Source organism: Sciurus vulgaris, assembly GCF_902686455.1.
Source record: "Sciurus vulgaris genome assembly, chromosome: 5".
NCBI lineage: Eukaryota > Metazoa > Chordata > Mammalia > Rodentia > Sciuridae > Sciurus > Sciurus vulgaris.
Genome location: NC_136465.1, coordinates 177,031,485 through 177,055,373, shown reverse-complemented (window position 1 = coordinate 177,055,373; position 23,889 = coordinate 177,031,485). Strand labels below are relative to the sequence as shown.

Sequence of the window (23,889 nt, the reverse complement as noted above, 5' to 3'; positions counted from 1 at the left end):
GTGGGCAAGATGCCAGCAGTTTTGTGGTTTTTTTGGCAGTACTGGGAACCCCACAGTGCTTTACACTGAGCTCCACCCCATGCCTTCTTAAATTCGCCACACTTCTATAGAACTTTATTCCACTTCAGAGTAGGACAGGCACACTCTGCAGTGACCTCTGTGTACGTCTGCTTCGGGCTAAACGCCAACTGGAAGCAGCCTCCTGTAGTAGTGGGGTCACTCCTGAACAGCACTTTTTGTTTCACGCACACAGAAGACACTGTGTCCACCAGGTGGACTGAGTCACCTAGGGCTCGCCTGTGGATGCAGAAACCACTGTGTCCTCCCTTGTTCTCCTTAGTACTGGCTTTACCATCAGGTCACCTGCTGCTTCTGCCTTGAAAGATGTTGAATTGTCCCTTTTGGTGCTGCAGAAACTCAGCATTACCCCCTTTTCTTTTTCTTTTGTACCAAGGATTGAACTCAGGGGCACTCAACCACTGAGACACATCCCCAGCTGTATTTTGAATTTTATTTAGAGAAGGTGTCTCACTGAGTTGCTTATTAGCACCTTGATTTTGCTGAGGCTGGCTCTGAACCCTTCATCCTCCTGCTGCAGCCTCCTGAGCCGCTGGGATTGCTGGGGTTACAGGTGTGCATGCCTGCCTGCAACTTCCCCTTTCTCTTCTTACTCCTCCCTAACGATCGATGACTCACAGGCTCTGTCAGTGACCTTTCTAAGACCAGTCAATCCTGTTACAACAAAACCCACCACACAACACAAAAGCACAAAATGAAAACCAGGGCTATAAAAGTGTGGGGTGAAAGAAACCTAAAAAAAAAAAGAACCTAATAAAAACAATAGCTGGTGCACACATTAAGTGGCTAAGAAAAAAAAAAAAAAAAAACAGCCAGGCCCTATGGCACATGCCTATAATCCCAGTGGCTTAGAAGGCTGAGGACCACAAGTTTAAAGCCATCTTCAGCAATTTAGCAAGACCCTGTCTCAAAATAAAAAGGGCTGGGGATGTGACTCAGTGGTGAAACACCCCTGTGTTCAATCCCTGATACTAAAAAAATTAAAACAACATTACAAGAGCATTAGATCCTTCAGTACAGCTGGCACTCTAGGCTCTTGATTTCCTTTTACATTCTACTCCACAGCTCATGTCTTCCTAACTTTCAAAATCAGATATCCATTCCTGATTGCACATGGTAAATGTGTCTTTAAAAACTTTATGAATACATCAAATGAAATGATATACTGGATTTCGCAACCTAGTAACTGAAGCTAAAAATTCTCATTAAATACATTATACCAAGACTAGTCACAACTAAAGAAAAGTTCGGCACACAGAGTTGATGTTAAATTTTATTTATGAGCAGAGTGACACAGGTTTGTTGTCCGTGCTTCAGAAGGGGGAAAGTCTCCAGCAGGTCTCTGGCTTCTCCCAGCTCCCTGTACATCCCAACCTGACATTGCTTGTGCTTCAGTTTCCCTGTATCAATGGGAGTATCACCGGGCGTGGCAAGAAATGTCACATCAAAGATGGGCAGCCTGAGCTAAAACCCAGCAGGGCTCGTTCTCAAACAGAAGCCTTGGTTTTAAGCCTTCACTGCACCCCATGAGCCTGTGCCCCCAGTGCCCTGAGTGCTCCCAGGGCCCACTGCTGTTGCCATGGCTGAGCCCTGGAAGCGTTAAGTGCAGGGCCTTTTCACAAGGTTTGGCCCCCCTGGCTGCACGTCCCTTACCGTGAACTGTGGGAAGGTAGTTGTAGGAGACAACAGAAAGGTTGGCCCTGACACCAGAGAATTAAGACCTGAAAGCTCGGAACTGACCATCTACAAGTGCAGACCCCGTCTCCTGCCCCGCTTGTACTTTCTCAACTATCAAACACAGTGGACGACTCCCACGGCACTGACCACCGCTTTGGAAAAGACCCTCTGGCTCTTCAGACTTCACACTTCCTAGCAAGAGTTAGGCCTGCCATCTCTTTGGAAGAGAAGTTACCAAGATGATGCAATTCCCAAGAAGCCTGACTGATCAGGTCGTATTTAAAAACGCCATCTTCACTAGTGGGTCCAGTGCCTCGAGTGTCAACTCATCGTCTACTATTTAACAACATAACAAATATGTCTTTAAAATGTTTTCTACAGTAAAGATGTTCCACATAAAATGATAAAACTAAGGGTCTTGCTCTTATTTTCTCTGGCAACTACTGTTGCTTGAGCAATCTTCACTCTCCCCCTGTACTGGAAAAATGTCACCTTGACACAAGAGAGCATGTCAAATAGGAATTGGGAATACCAGGGACATCCCTCCCACTGATTTGGTCCCTGAGGTAGCTGTCCATCAGTCCTTACGAAGTATACCTGAAGTGTGTCCATGTCACTCCCAAGCAGCTGAGCACATCCAGTGGAGCTGTCACCCAGCCATGTGGCTCTTGGGCATGTGACTTGAGGAGGGAGATCCATGTGGAATCCTCTGTACGTTCCTCATCACTTGGGCATGGCACTGTGGTTACAGAAGGCTGGCTTTCAAGTTGTAGATCTTAACTGGTTTACAGATTTCAAGATCCTCCAGCATCATCTGTTTAAGCAAAAGAAAACCAAAACATTGAAGTTCAGCTGAAGACGCCTGCAATAGGATAGGACTTCTACTTCAGACACCTCCCGATGTTCATGTGCAGAGGACTCTGAAAGCCCTCCATGGTGGCAACAGCAGATGCTGTCTGGAAATGGCCTGCCATTATAAATACTACCAGGGACCAGGACAACTATAACAGCTTTGGAGAGACCTGTGGAAATCTCCCCACTGAACGTGGACGCCATCACCTTTCTCTGGTGGATTAAGGATGGGCGTTCTCAGCACACGTGCAGTGCAAGCCTGGTGGACTTGTGAGAACAAAGGCTCCAGGTAGGCAGGAGGCACTGCTGTGCAGGTGGAGACTCCGCACACCTCTGGGCTCCGCAGCCTGCACGTGTGGCCAGCAGGACTGAGATGACCCTTCGCCTCTCACCCTGTGCAGCACAAGCCAAGGCTTTCTGCACAACTGAGACCAGAGGCTTTTCCCTGAGCAGACATGACTGCCTGCAGAGAGGCAGTGCTCTGCTGGTGCCACCCAGGCAGAGCTCCTGCTGGTGCCACCCAGGCAGAGCTCCTGCTGGGCACTGAAGGGGACAGAACCCCTGGCCCACTGCTCTGTGGCAACACCTACCAGGCAACAGGCCCTGCCACCTGCATATACACCATTCAAAGGGAGCTCAGAGGGGTGACACCCACATGTACGACACCGCAGCAGGAAAGGGGCACTGTCCAGGGTGTTCTCACCACAGCGCTTCCCTCGCAGACTGGCAGCAGTGGAGGAGCCCCAGGCAGGAGGAAGCCCGGTGGAAAGAAGACTGGCCAGAGAGCAATTCAAAGACACTAAGGTTTTCTTTCTTTGTTTCTGCAGTACGGTGATCAGACCTGGGTGCTCTACTGAGCTACATCCCCAGCCTTCTGCATCCTGAGGCAGGGTCTGAGTTGCCCAGGCTGGCTTCCAACCTGTGATCCTCCTGCCTCAGCTTCCTGAATAGCTGGGATGAGAGGTCTTACCACAGCACCCAACTCTAACAAACTTTAGTCTTATCTTTTGTTTTATTTTAGTTATAGATGTCCTTACCAGCTCAACTCACAATCCAAAGATTTCAAAAGTTTTATCTAAGACACTATCAAAATTCAATTCTCCCTATGATACATGTGCCTCCCAAGTATAGTGCAGGTGTATGAAACACAGAGGAGGAGGAAGACACAGGGTCTGCAGCAGCTGTCCTTGAGCTGTCCTTGCAGAAGGACCCCAGCTCTCACTTCATCCACCACTGAAAAGCAGGATGCCTCAGCCTCCAGGCTCCGCCTGCCACCAGTGACTTCAACAATTCATGCTGTAGGTGACTTTTTGAGATCACCTTATTTTACTTGACTGTCATCTGCATTCATCATGAATCTTCATATCTACAACAGATTACAGTGTTTGTTCCTTGTTTGTCCCATAGAAGGAAAATGCAGCACAGGTCACGATCCCATAGCCAAAGCTTGGGACCAGTACTGTTTCAGGTTTGAGTTTTTTAGACCTTAAGGGACTGAGCATGTTTAAGCTCAAAATCTGAAATTCAGTATCCTCCAAAATCCCAAACTTTTTTGAGCACTGACTCAACACTCAAAAAACTTTAAAGACTTTGGTGGATTTCAGATTAGGAATCCCCAACCCACATCATAGTATTGCTCAAACACAGGCAGTGAGGAGTTACCTTACATATTTAATTCATAATGATAATGTCAGTATTTCAAAGCTCTCACACATTGGTGGGTTGTTACACAGGTGTTTGCGTTTTTTACTGAGGCTTCCTTACATAAAATAATGAAAACAAAATCCTGTATCCGAAAATCCTCTATCCGGGGTTTTCAGGAAAGGAGTAGGATGACCAGGGTCGCCTCCGGTATCTCCAGAGATTTGAAAAGATACCGCAGTTCTAAACAGGAGATGCTAGGAAAAAGGCTAAATCAGAAAATAAGAGCTCTCAGAAAATCTAAGATCACACTGTCAAAAATCTAACCCAGGGCTGGGTTGTGCTCAGTGGTAGCGCGCTCGCCTAGCACATGTGAGGCCCTGGGTTTCATCCTCAGCACCACATAAACGTAAAATGAAGGTATTGTGTCCACCTATAAATAAAAAGTACATTTAAAAAATTTAACCCAAGGGATAGAACAATTCTGAAAATCCCCCAGAAAGTTTTGGGGAAAATGGAAACAAAATGAGAATCAAGCTGGCCACATAGCTGGTCTCGCAGGGTGCGTGCCTCTCATGCCGGAGGCCCAGGTTCGAGTCCCCAGCCCTCTGGGATTGTGGAAAGAACAAAGTGAAAATCAAGAGGCATTAGAAAAAACATGAGTAGAAATCAATCCAGGAGAGCCCAGCTAGTACTGATTTTGGGAAGAGAGAACAGACGAGATGAAAAGAATGATCAAGGTTCTAAAATGAAATCATTTGAAAAATGGGAGAATGAAATGTAAGGAAAAGAATCTCACTGGACCCTGATGTCAAGCACATTCTGCAGCTGGCACAGGAGACAGGCAATGGGTCGCCAACAACACACATATTCAAAGAATATTGACATTAAGTAAATCCTTTTGTTTCCCAACTTCTAGAATCCAGCTGTAGACGGATGGACTGTATTCTCTGACTTGTAGCCAGATGACTGTTTCTGGCAAAGTAAAATATGGGGTCAGGGAATGGAAAGGAGGGAAGGGCAAGGAGACCCTCAGAGCCAGGCAGCATACTTAGGCCTGGCTTCCCAGCACTGAAGACCTGGGACTAGTACACTACTGGACCTGGGAGGAAGGAGCAGAGGGGATGAGGAGGGAGTTCCATCACCTCTCCAAGTATCAACAATCTAAATAATTTAAATAAATCTTGGTGACAGAAGTAGCAAAAAAACAGTGATTTGAAGTGGTTTGCTCCAAAGACTGCCTGGCGGGGTGGTGATCGCCCCCAACAAGCCTTGCAGTCCTTGCTGTCCACTGCACTAAGTGTGGCCATTATGGGTGCCTTCACCTGATCATTCACTGAACTGACCTACAGTCCACCCCTACATACGCTCCCTTCAGTAACCTGCGTGATTAACAAAAGTTCCAAAGGGGTCAGGACACAACGGTGCACACCTGTAACCCCAGCCTCCCAGTCCAAGGCCAGCCTAAGCAACTCAGCAAGAAGGACTGGGCACACTGCTCAGTGGCAGAGTGCTTACCTATCATATGTGAAGCCCTGAGTCCAATCCCCTGCACTGCAAAAAAGTAATTTTAAAATAATAAGTTAAAGGGGACACCTCGTGGCAACTGGGGTGAGGCGTCAGGTTCCACTCAACCTCTGTGTGATCTCTGATCCAACATGTGCATCCCTGCTCCCACCACAGGACCAGGAGTGTTAGAGCACCGCACTGTGACTATAGACGCCCACCACCAAGACAGACCTCGGGGAGGTCCCCATTCAGGAACAACACAATACCGGTATCTGACTGTCTGAGTCTTTTTGAGCCTTCGATTCCATTCTCTTCCAACTTCCTCTTCGCACAGTCCTGACATGCATTACCTGAAAGACAAATGCTTATTTTAAAAGTTGATCTAGTCTAGAATTTGCCCTCCCAGAACCAACTTCTTAAATCTTCTCTTTCTGAGGCACTAGCCCAATGATCCCTGCCATACACCGCAGATTTAGCAATCAATTCACTGCTTTTTTCCAAGGAAAAATACGGCCCCTAGAACAGTTAAGTGTGGAGAAGGAAAGCGGCGTGGGGGGTGGGCTTGGGTGGAGGGTGACTTCTTCCTCAGCCCAGCCGCACCCTCACTCACACAGATGTGGCACTGGCAACCACTGTGCCAAACGTCTTCCTGCCTGCGGAGACACTGCCCCATAGGGAGGGACAAAAGGGCTGCAGAGGCCCTCCCACTTGCTACAGCCCCTCCTCAAGGACTCACAAGGAGATCCCTGCTACTCAGCTTGCCTACTGGAAGATGCTAGTTGCTGCTAAGTCTTGTTAATTTATAACAGGTGGAGTAGAGTCCAGCAAAAGGACTGCTCACATTTCAAACAAGCACTAAACAGAAAAGTTCCAGAAGAGAGAGGTCATCCTGGGTTCCTGCGTGTTTTACTGAATGGTATAATACAAACAGCCTCACGCCAACTCCTTGCACCTCTTGGTTCTAGGGAAGAAAGTATTCCCAGGTGCCTGCAGATAGCCTGTTTGACTAAGTTGTGCTTCCTACTGAAGGGATGGATTTTTGTCCCTTCACTGTGGCAGGAAGTTGAAGGTATTGCTATTCATCCTCTCCAGGAGGCTGTTTAATACAGGCTAATTATTTAATGTGAGAAACACAACTTTCATGACTTTACAAACAGTGGCAGGAAGATAATGGAATGTGAAGGCAAAACACAGGATGGTAAGAATGAAGATCTGCTTTACCCAGTAATGTGGTGCTGTCCACTCGCTCAGCATCTGAGGAAGGAAGAACAAAAGTCAGCAGAGCCAGACCTGGGGATGCTCCTCTTCCTCTGACCAGTGGGCCAGAGGCCAGGCTGCTCCGAGGCTTCTATGGGGCCGTGAAGCCCTGGGCCAGTCATTGTTCGCTTTTCTCCTCTTGGCAGGGCTGATACAAGGACTCAGTGGGTGCCACGTGAAGAGCCAGCTGGCAAATGGAGCACTGCTGGGTACCCACGACTGCTGATCACTAGTGTCATGGTCACTGTCAGTGGCATGCCCTCCCCTCAGGAGTGCTAGTCCACGAATGTGAGCACAAATGTCCTTCATGACAGCCAGATTAAAAACATGAATGACCTTTCAGTCCTCTGCAGTTTGTCAAAATCTACTCAGCTGCCAGGGCCTGGAAAAGTGACCTCAGAGGAAATAAGAAGCCACTTAGCCACATACTCCAGAAGCCCAAGCTCAATTAACAGGTCCTGGTCTTCCAGGGAGTCACAGGTACAAGGGCAGCTGGGGACACCACTCTCTCTCTGCAGAAGTATGCACATAGCCAAGCTCAGCAAGCATGACTTCCTTTCTCCCACCCCTAGGAAGAAACTGAAGAAACAGACTGTGCCCTGATTGTACTTTTAGTCATGGAAACACAACTCGACTCAGCTTATTTTGCTGATTATTAGCAGCTCTGAAAAGAAAGTACTAGTGATAAATCATGTGACTGTGGACTATCTGCACTCTCTAGTTCCTAGCTGGTCTCTGTGCCAACCTCATTCCACCAGACTGGGGAGAGCAACTGCATCTCGTATTACATGACATGACAGTCAACACAGAACTTTCCACACTTGCTGTCATCCATGTTTTATGACACCAACTCAAAGACATTAGTCCCTCACGTTAAGATGACAAGGTCTGAGAAGTTCCCCATTATCCTGATCATTCCCCAGAAGGGCCCAGGAGCATAACTTAGATACGCTGCCCTGTGCAGAACAGGGAAAGTGTGTTTTGAAAGAAGAAATAGAAGCCTTCATAAAATCATCCTGTATGCTTGAGAATTTCAGCTTTTAAATGTGGTGACAGGACAAGAGCAGAAGATATCTGCATTTCAGGTTTTTACCTTCACAACAGATGAAGTTGGCCTTGTAGTTTCCTTAATTGGTAATAATAACCTGAAACCTGAATAACTGTGTCCAACATTCATGTACACAACTATATACTTTAATATTACTTCAATAAAGTTCGACTCACACCACTTAGCCCAATCTTTAAATCTTAAATTAGAGGCATTTCTAAAAAATAATATTAGTGAATTTATGGTATATGAATTATAACTCCAAAGGGGAAGGGACAATTGGAAAAACCCCATGAATTTTGTACTCAGAAAGTGAGAACAAAACCCCACACCTGGACTTTGCTGTCTGCAGATCTGAGTGGCAAGGTCTTGCACGTATCCTGGGAAATGGTCAAAACGGTCCCCGTAGGATACCACTTTAATTCCATGTAGAAGCATATCCGCCTGATGCTTAAAGAAATGGTCTTCATTCTCCTTGAGCACCACCATATAGTGCTCCAAGTCCACCTTATTCGGCACCGAGTAAAGGAAGAGAGCTTGAAATATCTGGTCACGCAGGGTCTCGCCACAGCCCACGAACAGAAAGGACTTGGTGCGGTACAGGTTCTGTAGAACTTCCTATAAAAGGCCAAGAGGAAATGGGGATGCTTGTGTGAAAGACGGCGGACCTCACAACTAACAAAGTCTCACATGGGTGCTTTCTATATCCTGCTCCCTACGGGCTTCCCTGGAGCCACCCCAGCAGGCATTAGAAAGACAGTGCACTCTTGATGCAGGGCTTGGGCGAACCCCAAGCAGCTATCTGGGGCAACCAGAGACAGTTGGGCTAAGCATCTGTCTCTCAACCACGGTCAGGGAGCCTCTTCCTAGCCAAGCCAGGACCAGTCAATCAGGGGCCAGTGTGAATGCATGTCACAGTGAGGACAGCCTGTGCTCACCAGGGCAAACACCCAACTCAACTCTTCTTGAATGATGTACAATCTTAAATTACTAAGACATAAAATAAGGACGTTACAGGTTTTTCCGCTCAGAACTCTGCACATGTAATATCCTGAAATTAGTATCTGTCAATGGACCACTGATGGAAATGCTTCCTTAGGGTGCAGAAGTGGGTATGGTTTTAGGGAGTGAGAGCAGGAGAGCTGAGGAGAGTGACAGTGACCCAAGGGTGGGAAGAGGAGAAGCACAGATGGCAGGGGGCACTCAGGCAAGCAGCAGAGAATTACCAATTCATTCAGGCGGACATCTTGGCAAGGCACGATACCAGCATGGTCTTTCTCGTAATCCCAGCAGCTGGCTGACACCTGCTGACACCCTGTCCCCAGCGATACATGCTGGAGGAGCACTGAGGAACAGGAACTTGGCCTGAGCTTGCAAGTGAACCCACAAAGAGGCTGCAGGCCGACGTGCCAGGGCAGAAGTGTTCAGAAAGTGCTGGCAGCAAAGCTTTTCCGCACTTCTTTCTGTGGATGGCATGGAGAACGCCTCACAGAGAGCGACATTTTAAGACGGGTGTGAAAGTCAAAGAGACGGAGAGGTCGAGGAAGGAGAGGGTACAGATGGGACAGAGCATGAGCTGAGCAGTGACCAGGGAGCACACTCAGCTTCGCTGGCTCCCCCAACAGCAGGTGCTGGCGCAGAGGGGAAAGGGCAGATCTATGTCTTCCCGAGACTCACACGCTCCCTCCCAGAGCAAATGTGCACTGAGCATCTAGGCACATGCCAGGCCCTGGAGACAGCTGGGAACGCCAAGTCCCGCCCCATGGCTGGCCCTGCGTGAGGGCTGAGTGCAAGACCACAGACCGCAGCAGAGCTGGGCAGCCGCGAGTTCCCCAGGGGGGCGACCAAGACGGACCTACCATCACTTCTGGGTCTTGAGTGACATCTTTATATCCTGATGGATCCAACACCATCCCGCAGGGGTCTGTGTATAAGCCATGAATATGAAGAACTCCATACTTGATGTGCCCTCTCGCCCACTGAAGTACCTATCAAAAACCAAGCCAGCATGAAGAGAATCAGCCTGGTGTTATTTCAGTCAAAAGAAGAGAACATCTAAATCAGACTCATGGTCTTTTCAAACCTAGCTTGGAAAGAATTGAGAGATGTTTTAATTTATAAATTATACCTTTAAAACATAGAAACTTAGTTGTTGGTACTCGTTATCCCTGTCACAGTACCTCAACAAGAACTTCTTGGAGACAGATGGTGGTGTAGGAAATATCTATATCTGCAATTACAGCAAACTGGCAGGAGTGCTTGCTTCAGAGGGGGATGGGGACCTTCTCAGTTATGGGTTACATTTCAATTACTCTATTTATGCATTATTTTCACATCAAGGGAAAAACATATATGGAAAAAAGTATTTATCAAATGGCCAACTATAGTCGTTTCAGTTCAAGATACAGAGCAAAGTACCAGGTGCTCCCAGACACTTAGAAAATGAAGGCAGGAGGATCCCAAGTCCAAATCCAGCCTGAGACCTCATCTTAATACTTTAAAAAGGGTTGGGATGTGGCTCAGTGGCACAGCACCCCTGGTTTCAATTCCTAGTACCGATTGGGGGTGGTGCTGGGATATAGCTTAGAGGTAAAGCACTTGCCTAACGTGGGCAAGGCCTTGGGTTCAATCCCTAGAAACACACACATACACACACACACACACAAGAATAAAAATCCTTTTGCCATTTAAAAATCACACTTTTAAAAATAGCTTAATGAGGTGGGCATGATCCATGCATGCCTATCAGCACTGGAGAGGCTGAGGCAGGAGATCCCAAGATCAGAACTAGCCTCAGAATCTTAGCAAGACCTTGACTCAAAATAAAAAATATGAAAAGGGCTGGGATGTGGCTCAGTGGTTACACACCCCTGGGTTCAATCCCCACACCAAAGGGGAAAAAAAAAAATCTTAATGACAGGAAAATGCACGGTTGGGGGGGGCGGGGGCAGCGGGGGACAGGATTAAAAACTCAAAACCCCAATTTGTTAAGAAGTTCACAGCAATGGAATTGTGGGTATTTTTCTTTTCTCTACTAGTTGCTTTATTACCCATATTTCCCACAGTGGCTATAATGAATAAATGCAGATGTCAGGCATATTGAACACAGCATGAAAAGAAAATAACAGCAACAGTAAGAGAGGTCAAGAAACAGAGGGTACAACCCTCTGGGACCCGGCTGTCTCAGAAGAGACTAGCATGGCATTTAGGACTGACTGACTGGTTTCATTCACTGTGGGGCACTAGTGACACTTCCTAATTACGAATTCAATGCCTGGAGTGAATACTCTCTGAGCCACAAAGTGCATGCTAAGCCTTCCCCTGCCTGCCCCACCCTGCCTACCTTCGTCTTGTCCTTCAAATCCAGGGACTCCATGGGCTTGCTCTGTTGCTGCCCAAAGATCTCCAGCAAGTTGTCATAGTTAGTGGTCAACACCATAGTGCCCCTATCCATCAGGCTGAGGATGGACTGTAGCACCACCGGGTTCTGGATATGGTGTTCCAGGCTATCAAAAACCTCCATCAGGCAGTCCTGGAAGAAGTTGGGCTTGGTGTCACCTGTGCGCTATGGAGGGGTGGAGCAAGAGTTACAGGAAGTCAGAGCTCAACAGCTACAACACACCTAAGCAGTTGGCACTCTCCTGCTAGAGATACAGTCGTTTATTTATTTATTTATTCATTTCCTGGTCCTGGGGTTGAACCCATGGGTGCTCTATCACTGAGCCACTTCCCCAATCCTTTTTATTTTGAGACAGGATCTCACCAGGTTGCTGAGGCTGGCCTGGAACTTGTAATCCTCCTGCCTCCACCTCCTGAGTTGCTGAGATTACAAGTGTATACCACTGCGCCTGGCAATATAGTAGTTTTTAAGAAAGAAGACAATCCACCTTCAGGGGTTTTATTAAAATATAGAGAAGTGGAGTGCCAGGGCACACATCTACAGTCCCAGCTACTTGGGAGGCTGAAGCAGGAGGATCACAAGTTCTAGGCCAGCCTGGGCAATTTAGTGAGACCCTTTCTCAAGATAAAAAGGTCTGGGGAGCCAGGCGCTGTAGCACACACCTGTAATTCCTGTAGCTCAGGAAGCTAAAAGGATTGAGAGTTCAAAGCCAGCCTCAGCAACTCAGGGAGGCCCTAGCAACTCAACAAGACCCTGTCTCTAAATAAAATATAAAAAAGGGCCAGGGATGTGGCTCAGTGGTTAAGCACCCCAAGGTTCAATACCCAGTACCAAAAAAAAAAGCCCTGGGGATGCAGCTTAGCTCAGTTCTAGAGTGCCTGCCTGGCAGGCATGAAGTCCTGGGTTCAATTCTCAATACTATAAAAAACACTTTAGAGAGGGAAAAGGCCATGTAAAACACGATGATAAACACCACAGGAAAAGTAAGGCAGAGAAGGGAGTGGGCCCTGTGAGGAGAGTGGCTCAGGCAAGGACACAGGAAAGGCCTCTCTGATAACAGACGTTTAAGCAGAGACCTGAGAGGGTGAGGGGCTTCCAGAGTGTCCTGAGCAGGGAGACGAGCAAGTGCAAAGGGTAAAGCACAGGCAGGTCCAAGGGTCAGTGAGGGGCACTGCTGGAGGTAAGGAGTGGTGGGGCTCGCCATCCAGGAAGCCCAGTACTGCCTGCTCTGGCCTCACCACCGCTGTCTCAGGAGCTGGGAATCCGTCCACCTCACCCTACCACTGCTGCTGTTGGCTGCCCCAGAGCCCAAGACTCAAGACCACCTACTGCCCATCTTAAATAGCCTTCTGGGCCCAGCTGTTACCTGAAGACGTAGCCAGCTACTTAGACCAGATCCTACCTTCAGGATACCCTGTGCCAAATGATACAGAACCACGAAGCTCGCAGCGGTGGGACACCGCCCAGAGCCAACCTGCAGTGAGGCCACCCGCTGAAGGCCAGTTTAGGAGCCCAGGGCTGCACCTGACATCACCCTGTTTGAAAGGATGACCTTCTTTGGGCTAAAAGATTGTTCGCCCCTCTGCCCAGCTCTGCTGAGACATGAACACTGGCTGGGCTTACAGAGGTCTCACATTAGGTTCACAGATTCTACCCAACTTGACCCAGAACCAAAAGCTGCCTGTAAATCTTGAAGAATTTGAGACTCACAGGTGACATCTTTCGGATCAGATCATGGGCCACAACCAGCAGATCCCGGTCCTTCGTCACTTTCCTCCGGAACTCGGCAACGTCTCCCGGGTGCAACACCTCCAGCTGCTCTGCAGCCTCGATGACGGCCTCAATGCAGCTCCTCCACGAACAGAGGGCAGGGATCCCTGGGGCCACCGCTGCGCTGACACCAGTCCCGATGACCAGGAGCAGCTCCTGGGGTTGTTTCCGGATGAGGCTTTTTAGAAACTTTCTACTTAAAAACAAAGGACGGGGAGAGAGTAAACACGAAGTACTGTGAAAACCAAGCCTGGCAACATCTGTGACGTTCAGCCAAATGTAGCCTGTCCCCTGTGTACACATCCTGTTCCCCTCTGTACTCCCACAAGACCAAGCCTGTATATTCTTTAGGCCTTTCTTGGACACAGTCTACCCTCTTCCATGATGGACACAGGCAGCTGTGCTCAGTCGCCTTCAGTCACCCATGGTGTAAGCACGTGCTTACATGATTTCTATCTGTGAACAACAGCTCAGCCATTTTCATTTCTTCGAGGCTGCAAGTAGCTTGAAAAGACAAACGTATAATGACAAGATGATCCTTACTTACAGTGTCAGCACGACAATTCCTGGCAAAACACTAGCTTTCTGACATCTATCAATCCCTACCTGTCTCAGGTAAGCAGCTGCTCCTCCTCCCACATCATCTGACAGCACACATAACTTTGTGTCCATTTTAGTCAAAGAACTTCCCGCCCCTCAAGTACTGCTGCTAGGCCCGGACAGCCACCTGTGACTGCCTCCTGGGGCGGAAGGCAGGAGATGGCCATCTGGAGTGTTTCCTACTGAGGCAGAGCAGGTGGCATCCTACAGGTTCTCGCCTGACCCAACCTGCGTGTCACTTCTGTCTCCGTAGACAGATGCCTTCAAGATCAAAACCTGCCTGCAAGTGTAGCTAACTTTATTTACCTTGATTTTTGTTCGTTTCTATTTGTTGTCTTTTCCACTGAATCCATCTGTGAATCCTAAAGAGAAAAATTAGTCAGAAGCGACTTCTATTTCCCAGTTAAAAGGTCCCTGGAAGACAGTTAAAGCTGAAAGTAAAATGAAAGGTCCTGGATCTCCATTTAAATTAAAAGACCTGAAAAATGCCATACAGATAAAGCACATAGCCAACACACTTCCAAACCACTGCCATGGAGCGCAGGGCTGCAGCCCCACACACAGTCTTCACAGCAGGAGGATCTCTGTTGGGACAGCACTCTGAAGAACTCCCAGTGGACATGAACACAAATGACTTAGGACGGAAGGAAGGACACGTCTTTCCTTCAAGTGGCATGACACAGGGAAGCCAGAACAAGACTTGTCAGAGGAAGTGTGTGGCGCTCCAGGCACTGAGTCCAGTCCTGACAGCCCCAGCACCAGTCCAAAGAAATCACCGCAGCTGACACATACAGGACTCAACCCAGATGGTCTCTACCACCACGCTCTCTCTATAGTCTACTAATTTTCCAAGATCATTTTCCCCTCCATTCCATAATATTTACTGTAAACAGAAAAACTGAGTTTAAATGTCCTATAGTCCTACCACCTCGGAGCAATGTATATCACCACGTGTAAATCTCCCTCTAGACTTAACAGTTCAGATCTTCATACCATCTGAGAACCTAGGACATAGGCCACTTTCTCATGCATTTAAGTTTCCTTACTTTATTAAAAAACATTCCCAACTATAATGCTACACATGTGAAATTCTAGCATGTGATACACTGACTTTATGTCCCTGATGCGGGACACTAGTAGAATAACACCCAGGCGACAGGCTTGGTGCACAGGTACTTTCTGTCACTTTGAAACTGTCTGCTGAGGGCAGGCTTCTAAGCAGAAGGATCCTGAGTCGGAGTGTGGGCTCTGCAGGACTTCTGGGCACACCCTGTCAAGTCACTCTGGGCAGAGGCCAGCAGAGCTGCAAGCTCCTGTGGCTACACATTAACCAGCACTGGCAGAAAACCACTTATCCACAGGTATCTTTTTTCCTCTTTAATTAGAATCAGGTTACCGAAAATAACTTTCCAGGGTAAGGGCACAGGTTTGATCAGTCTGATTATTATCAGGCTGTGGAGATAAGTGGGATCCTAAGATGACCCTGAAAACACACAGCTCTAAGTGTACACATTGACTTTCCCTGCGGGGAGGCTTCACAGCTTGCAAATTCTCCAAGGTGCATGTGACTGTCCCCCACTAAAAAGAAACCACAGGCCAAGAAATTGAGGCTCACAGATGTGGTCACTCTGCTGGCAGAGTGAGGTTGCTGCTCATCCTGGCTCCTGTTCTCCTTCCCAGGGAGTTCCCATCTGTCCTACAAGGTCATACCCACTAGAAATTTTCTAAAGAAAGTAAAAAATACCGAGATTCTCCACTCTGTAGTAGGATCCCTCCACCAGAGAGCAGAAGCATTCCTGGGTCCCAACCCCAAGCTTTCCATGACTGGCCTAACTGCTCATTAATCCTCAGCTTTGCCTACTATGAAATATGGATTCCTGCTAATTAGCCCTGTTTTGAAGGCTCAGAACTCTCAAGGGAAATCGCCAAGTTAAAACTGCTAAGTCAAACAGCTCTCCTGTGAATGGGCAGCCCCAGCCTGCCTTTCTTACCCGCTGAGGCAGGCAGAACACAAAGTCACGCTGTTCAATCCTATTTGAAGGTTAAGGAGCTGCTCATCAGCTGACTAATCCTAGCCCCCCCCTCCCATTTCAAAATAACCCACACAGCTTCAGAATACTCCTGTAGCCTATGGGAAGTGGTCTTTTGTCTCAGCCTTCTCTACCCAGTACTTTAGCATAGTTTTTAAACAGTCACTGGTTGGCCACCAGTAACAAACCACATAACCTAAAATGTTATCATGGCAAAGAAATTAAAAATCTTTAGTTCCTTCAATTGATGTTCAACTGCTTTTGATCTCCATATATGCATGAATTACAGTTACAAATTCCAAACCTAAATACTGTACTTATACATATGCAAAAAGTATTAAACTTTTGCAGACTGTACTTAACTCCAAAATTTCCCAAGAGAACAAGTTATCGTTATTCACAACACTTTCATAACAGGTGAAAATAAGTGTTCCTGAGTGGGTTGTTGCTGGTTTGTGCTCTGAACCTCACTCTCAGCCTGACTAGAAAGTCTGGAACTGGCTCCCAGACAGCACTTTCAATACAGCATGCAGGTTCCAACCACAAGAGGCAGAAGGGCCTCTAAAATCTAAGACTTATGTGGACCTCTAAGGATCGAAGCAGCCAACTGGGGAAGGACCCAATGACATTAAACTCAGCACAGGAACTCTGCAATGATGAGCTGCACTGCTGCCCATATTTAGACATTTACAGTCCTTTATAAACACTACATGTTTAAAGACATTACCTCATTTCCTGTTTTTCAACAGCATAAAGATCAGAGAGCCAAATCTTACAATAACCTGGAGATTACCCGAAATCTCCTCTTGTTCCTAAACCAAGGTCCAACAGAGAGATGTCCATGGCCTGATCCTAGAAGTTTCAGTAGGACAGCCAGCCTCTGGTATCACAAACGCTACTCTTCTAAGCCAATCAGATTCCAGACAACAGCAAAACCCCTTCAGAGGCCTTTCAGACACACTGCATCCTTTGGTTTCCTTGGTGATCACGTCACCAATCTGCAGGCCCAGAGCCAAGTCATCATAGCAACCCCTTTTCTTGCAGGGACCTTTCAGCATTTTCTGAAAGTGACATCAGACCTCAATGCAGCTCCTTAAGAGCAGTTCCTGTCCTTCTCATCCAAAGCTTTGATAAAAGTCTTACCAGGCATCTAGGGGGTAGCGTGATGGCAGAGCACTTGCTAGCATGCACATGGCCTGGGTACCATCCCCTACACTGGTGGGGTGCTGGGTTGCAGGGGAGTCCTTACCAAGATGTTTTCTGCTTCGAATATAATAGCAAAAGTATTTCATACACTAGCCACACAGCAGCTAGAGACTGCCTTATTCTGTTTCCTCAGCAGCCAGTGCTAAATGAATGTTCAGAGTCCAATTCAAAAGGTGGCAAACTATAAAAAGTAGACCTGTTATTCTCATACAGCTAGCAAAGCAAATCTCCAGTCCTGACCCACTATGGTCGACTGCTGGAGAGCCCCCTCCCCTGCCGAGATTGGGCTTCCGATATCCACACCTTCATACACTGACTCTGCTTAGTCACGTGACTTTTTTTGGCCACTTGCATATTGGCAAATGGATGCAAGCAGAAGTTTGAGAAATGCTTTAATAGTAAAGCCTCTTTTGCAGACTTGCCTTGCAAAGCCAAGTCCTGGCTCCTGAAAAAATGTCATGCAGCAGACAACCTGCCACCACCCACCAGGAGCAAGGCTGCTTGGGACCACTGTGCCAGTCAGGCAGCCAGCCGACAACTGTGGGAGCAAGCCCAGCACGAGCTTCACGACCCCACACAAAGGCTTGCCGCTACCACTGTTCTACACTGCCAGGACCAGAGGGATGGCGAAGGAGGGAGACCAGAGCGCTGTGGAAGCCAGAGGGTCACGGCTGAGGGGCCATAAAGCTCTATGGAAGGAGAGTCAATGTTACCTTCAATGCTAACTATTAAACCACTGTGTCCCCTCTTCGCAGATGTGAAACACCTATAAAACTGAAATACAACAACAGAAGTATATAGTAAAAACTAGATTACAATAATTATAGTATGCTGATACTAATTAACATTACCATAATATACATATGCTCTAGATTTTGATTTCCAACCTATTTTAATGTACCTATGGCAATTTTGTTGATTTATAGAATTAAAAACTTGGGATTTAAGGTTAAAAGGGGCATAACAAAAAACCATTCACCTTCAATTATAAGCTACACTTTTATTTTACAAGCAAGTGAATTAGAAGTGTTTGGATACTTCTGTTGGACCCTTAACAATACTTTTTTGAAAACCTCTTACTTTCTTTCTATAAATAAGTTCTCAGGGTTTATTTTGTTTTTTTGGGACTGGAAATTGAACCCAGGAATGTTTAACCATTGAGCCACAACCCCCAGCCCTTTTTTATATTTTGAGACAGGATCTTGCTAAGTTCCTGAGGCTGGCTTTGAACTCACAATCCTCCTGCCTCAGCCTCCTGGGCGACTGGGATTACAGGTGTGCGCCACCGCACCTGGCTCTCTTGGGGCTTTAAGCAGTGTGTAAAAAGCAAGGAGATGCACACCCACAAACTGCACAGCACCTGCTCATGAAGAAGAGGGACATGCAGCAGATGTGCAAAATAAAGCCCTCCCACAGCAGGGGTCACATTTATACAGCAAATGGGCAGTAGCCTTTCCAATCGGTCAGCTCAGAAAGTGATGGGATATAAAGACCCCAGAATTTACAGACAAGCAAGTCAGACAAGTCACTGTGGCTACCACTGAGCTGGTATGTAAAACCCTGAGGGCCAGGATAGGTAACAGAGCAGCTGACTCCCAGAAGTATCACTAGTGCCACAGTCACCGTTAGCAGAGTCACCACACTTAGAATGGTGTATAAATGTGCAGAAGACAGGAGACTTAGAAATGCTGGGTTCACCTACAGAACCAGGGTGGCCTGAGGTCTCAAGTCCGTGTACCTGGTATCTGACCACACCAGGCTGACCAGGAGCCTTTAAGCAAGCACTCCTGCAGGACGCCAAGCCCTCTCTCAATTATGTAGCTCCCTTAACTCTGCCCAATTGACAGCCTCCTTTCTCACACCAACCTAGTGGATCTCTGCAGGTGGGGACCAACGAGGAAGAAATCACACCAGGCAGTCATGTTTCTGACCTCAAATGAACCCTCTGAGTCCAGGTGACATCCTTCAGGTGAGCGTGATTAGTAGGCCTAGTTCCACCTGAACTGGAAACAAGGCACAAAGTGACAAAAAAGTCAACTTCCAGACTGCAAAGGAGAGCCTTAGCCCTGAAACCATATGTGCGCCCAAAGCAGCACTGTGGACGGGGCAGGGAAACCGATCTGCCCTCAAGAGAGCACCAGCATTCCCAAGGAGACCTCTCCCAAGCTCAGTCCCCTGATCCATCAATGGGAACTGCACTGCCACCTCACGGACCAGACTGTTGCGGAGACTGAGGACGCCAAACATCTGAAAGGCACTTACTTAATCAACTGTAAAATGCTCATCCATTACTGTAAGCCAGCATTAGTAGGCTTCCAATTTACCACTTTTCCAGGACAGCCGCCATAACAAAGTGTCAGTTTAACCAGAGTTCTGGTAAAATCTAATTTCAGACAGTACCAATAATAAGGAATCTTCAAGATGAACTGCTTTCTTCAATTTACAGAAAAGGCAAACCCTAATTTCAACACCTCCTACTTGACCATATTTTGTTCAACTGAAATGAACTGCATAGTTTAATTATCAGAATGTTGTTAACTGGCTTCAATGGCCCAGAGTTGCTTGGGCACATGGGCCCCAACCAAGTAAAGGTAAAACCCACCAGTAACAGAAAAGTAGGGGCTGGGGTATAGCTCAGTGTGGAGCACCTGCCTAGCATGTGTGAGGCCCTGGGTTCCAGCCCCAGTGCTACCAAAAAACACAAAGTTAAAAAAAAGCTAAAAGGTCAGTTTCATTCAAATAGCAACATAATCACTGCCACTTTTTGAGCCATTACTAGGTCTGCGGGAGAGCTCTAACCTCTTTCCATGCATCATCTCATTCCAGCCCCACAAAGCAGCCACTACTTTTACGTCCCCTGGCCCACAAAGACAGTGAGCCTTTGAAGAGGCCCGCTACCACGCTGTAGTCTTGCACCTGTTCCCACGTCAGTGAGGCCAGGAAGGGCAAACACACACATCTGACGTTACTGGGAACCTGCCATCCAGGAAAACATTCTTTGTTTTACAATCTGCCCATCAGATATGACACGTCACATAACTCAAAAAGTTGTGTTACTTAATAAGCCGATAATAGTAACAACAAAACTAAGGCCAAAGCACACTGCTCCTCTAGCATGTCCCATCCCAAAAGGATCTAGAAGAGATGTTCTAGAAAGTAAATCTCCGGTGAACCTTGAACTACAGAAATCTAGAGTTGGAGGGATCTTAAAGCTGATAGACACCAAATACACTCACTTTTCTAAAGTGACAAGAAGACTCAGAGACAATGACGTGGTCAGTGTCCCCCAAGGAGTTGGAAACGAGCTGTAAACTCACTCCTGGCTCATGTCCCAGATTCTTTCCACTATCCTGGGCAATGCCTGGTCCACTGTGACCCCAAAACTCTCTCAGGCACTCATTTCCACCTCCGGAGCACCAAATCTTCACACATAACAAGGTGTACAGTTTGCAATTTCATCTGCACTTACTCCATTCATGCCCCAGAAACGCTAGGAAGAAGTCAGCAATTAGGAAAGCCCCAGGGACACCAGCCAGCTCATAGGAGTTTTATGTTTGGTCTTTCCTGGCTTGTCACACACTACTTCTGTGTTACTTTAGCTGGGAACAGATAAGGAGGGCTAAAAACAGAAAACAATGCCTCCACTTCATTCTCCCTGCAGGAAAACTAAGCTTCAGGCCCCTTGGGGTGAAGGAAGGAGGATATCATAGAAAGCACCCCATCAACACCAGTACTGGCTGCACTACTTAATACCTAGGCAACCACTCCTGAGCCTGTTTCCTTTATGTATAAAAAGAAGCAATAGCATCCACCTCCTATGGTGGCTGGAAGCACTAACTGGGACAACACTTAAAAGAGCAGAATGCTCCTGTGACACTACAGCTGTGTGACAGTGCAGCCTTCCTATTTAATTCACCAAAATGAGGTGAATCAAAACACTTCAGCTCTTCCATGACTGCAGTCACAGCTGCTATGTGGCCAGCTTACTGGACAGTAGACAGAACACTGTCGTCCTCACACAGAGCCAGCCCAGGTTCCCTCGCCCGGCCCCAGACTTCAACAGAGGGAGTCCTGTAGCTCTCTCTTCCCAAATAGCTCTGATCCACGTCAGTCACTGCTTCAGTCTCAACCTGGACACTCAAACTTCCTGCTTGCAGTTCCAGCCCCTGCAGTCCCGCGCCGTCTCCAGTGACACTTGACACATCTGAATTTCTCTCTCCTTCAAAGGCTTGCCATTTCCTTCAGGATCCCTCAGGCCAGCATGAACTCAGCCACCTCTGAGAAACAGGCCCCTTCAATCTGTCCCAAAGTGTAATGGGTACAACTCCTGTATACTTAGTAGACTCACTGTGACACACACACTGTGACCCTGATGAAGCTCTAAGATGACCAAATACCCAATGGATAAATGGACAAAACCCCACCTAAACGGTCCCATGTCAATTCCAAGGCTGTCTTCCAGGCCTGGGCTTTAGGAAGCTCCGCCATGCCCCAGAAGGCTACCACCTTGATCCAAGTCACCTCCATCTCTCACATGGTCCTGCTCCCTCCAAACAAGTCCCCCCACACACACACCCAAGCCACTTTACTCTCCTTTTTAAACACTTCAGGGTTCTCCTGCTTCCCTAAACTGCTCAGCCTTGGAAGCATGCCATGCATGGGTCCTGGCTGACTCTCAGGCCCCCTTTCTCACCACTCCTGACTCAATCCCTGTGCTCTGAAGCACTCCCACTCTTTCTGGTCTCTACTGGAAATGCTTCCGTCACGCCTTCCCACCAACCACTTCTTACCTTCCTTCAATCAGCTAGATCATCTCTATCAGGACCCTATTAGCAGAACAAGTAATTCCAGAAAGGCCCAAGGGTCTGGTGGGCTGGTCCTCCTCACAGCTACTGACTCCCATGCCACCCTTATTCTTTCAGTAAATTCATAGAACAACTCCAGCCACACCTTGAGGTTTCCAAAATCTGCTTCACTGAACTCCCTTTCTGCCATTCCACATGCTGTTGACTGCCTCTGCTTGGAATAACCATGGTCTCAGTTCTTGGTCTCAACCTTCAGAAACTGTTCACTTGTTCCTTGCCACCTCCTCACCACCAAGATGTCCTCCTTAACCCTTACCACTTCTCAAGAATCCTGCCTCCACCCAGCTGAATTCAAGGCCATTGGCATTGTTTCCACCACACCTACCTGGCCTCTCAATGCAGCCCTGACAACAGGGGGTGTCCTCTCTAGCTCCAAAGCCAGGACCTTTGTCTGCCATAATAATCGGGTGAAGTATGTTTTCTCCCGTTACCCAAGTATGATCAGCAAGAAGACCTCAGGCAGCTACCCCTCTAACCTGTATTATGGGCAAACTAATCAATGACAAGAAGAGCACCAGGAAATAATCTTTTGTTCTTGAGATTTGCAAAACTGAAAAACAGCTCTTGATTAGGGTCAGTTGTGGATCAGATGTGTCATTTGGCCACAAACCTGTGATCACCCATCTCCTACAGAAAACTGCCCCCAAATCGGCTTCCTGGAGAGATGGCCCTGTCACTTCCATCTTCCCATCAGCTAGCTCATCCTAATCAAGTTCTTTCTCTACCACGGCTCAGCCTCTTGACCAGTTGGTATCCAACGTGGAACCAGTCCACCACGCCTGTGCACCTTAACAGAACCTATCAGGCATTCAAAACAATGCTAGTTCCCACTTCAAACACACAAAAACCAAAACCGGAAACCCTGCTGTTCTCAGCATGAGCGGACAACATAAAAGAGCCCTGATTTGCCCGACTCCCGCCCTGTATCCAATGCGTCTCGGAGCATTAAACCTTAAACCCGTCCCGAGCCGGCCTCCCTGCACCCGTAAACAAACCCACAAGGAGGGCCTGAATCACACCCGCGGCCGGGCGATGGAGTGGTCCTCGGGGGCCTGTTACACGTTCATACTCGATCATTACCCACTCGCCAACTCCACTCCCGAGAGTGCCCGAGGCGCCGCACTCCACAGACCTCAGGTCTGCGCAGCGGACAGAAGCCGCAGGGCAGGCGGCACACAGGCAGACCGGGACCCTCGGGGGGCGGGACCCGGGGATCCCCGGGCCGGTGCCAAGGGCAGACGGCAGGGAGACTCCCGCCGGCAGAGGCGGGGAGCCCACGGCCCGAGGGGCGCGAGGGGGCCGGGCGGTCCTGAGGGAGTCCGAGGGTCTCCGGCCTCGGGGGCCTCGGACCCCGAAGCCGCCGAGTCCCGGGGTCTCGCCGCGAAGGGCTTGGGGGCTCCCGGGTCCGGAAGGCGGTCGGGGCCGGGGTGGCGGGGCGGACCCGGGGTCTGGGGCCGGGGTCCCGGGGCTCCGGAGCGGCCCGCCCGCCCCCTCACCTGCCGCGCCGCCGCGGGCCGCAGCTCGCGCTCCCGCCGCCGCCTCCTGCGCGGTCGACGGCGTCCCGGGTCTCTCGGCGGCCGCGCGGCCCTCGGGCTGCGTGGGGCGGCGGCGAGGGCCGCGGAGGGGGCTGCGCGCGCGCCCGGGCGGGAGCCGGGCCGAGCCGAGGACGCCCGCCGCCCCGGCCGCGCTCCACCAGCCGGTCGCGCCGCCGCAATGCCTTCCGCCGCGCGCGCGCCCTCGCCGCGAAGGTTCCGCGGCGAAACCAACCGCCCCGCGGCCTCGGAGCCAGCCCCGCCCGCCGGGTTGGGCGGGATCGGGTCGCCCCGCCCCTCGTCCAGGCCCCGCCCCGGGGGACGCTCAGCGCAGGCGCCAGCCGGCGCGCGGGAAGCTCGGGATCTGGGGTCTTGCAACTGCTGCTGTCCGCTGCCGCGTGTCCTCAGTTTCCTCGTCTGCAAA

At 48.8% G+C, this 23,889-nt stretch overlaps 1 protein-coding gene across 8 annotated transcripts; it reads right to left on the bottom strand.

Moving 5' to 3' along the window:
• Nucleotides 1-1,333: 1,333 nt before the first annotated feature.
• On the bottom strand, nt 1,334-23,679 carry FAM118A (family with sequence similarity 118 member A). Of its 8 annotated transcripts, none has more exons than XM_079142907.1 (9): nt 23,430-23,679; nt 14,139-14,194; nt 13,173-13,428; nt 11,406-11,627; nt 9,922-10,050; nt 8,395-8,680; nt 6,979-7,011; nt 6,024-6,107; nt 1,334-2,569 (listed from the first exon to the last, which is right to left on the bottom strand). In XM_079142907.1, the coding sequence occupies exons 2-9, from the start codon at nt 14,183-14,185 to the stop codon at nt 2,550-2,552; spliced, it is 1,077 nt and encodes a 358-aa protein (XP_078999033.1). In that variant the 5' UTR covers nt 14,186-14,194; nt 23,430-23,679; the 3' UTR covers nt 1,334-2,549. The 8 variants fall into 8 exon arrangements, 7 of the variants coding, with proteins under 7 accessions (XP_078999033.1, XP_078999034.1, XP_078999028.1 ...); XM_079142908.1 differs by having other exon boundaries at nt 13,173-13,425; nt 23,430-23,678; XM_079142902.1 differs by having other exon boundaries at nt 8,393-8,680; nt 13,173-14,194; nt 23,430-23,502.
• Between the last annotated feature and the right edge of the window lie 210 nt (nt 23,680-23,889).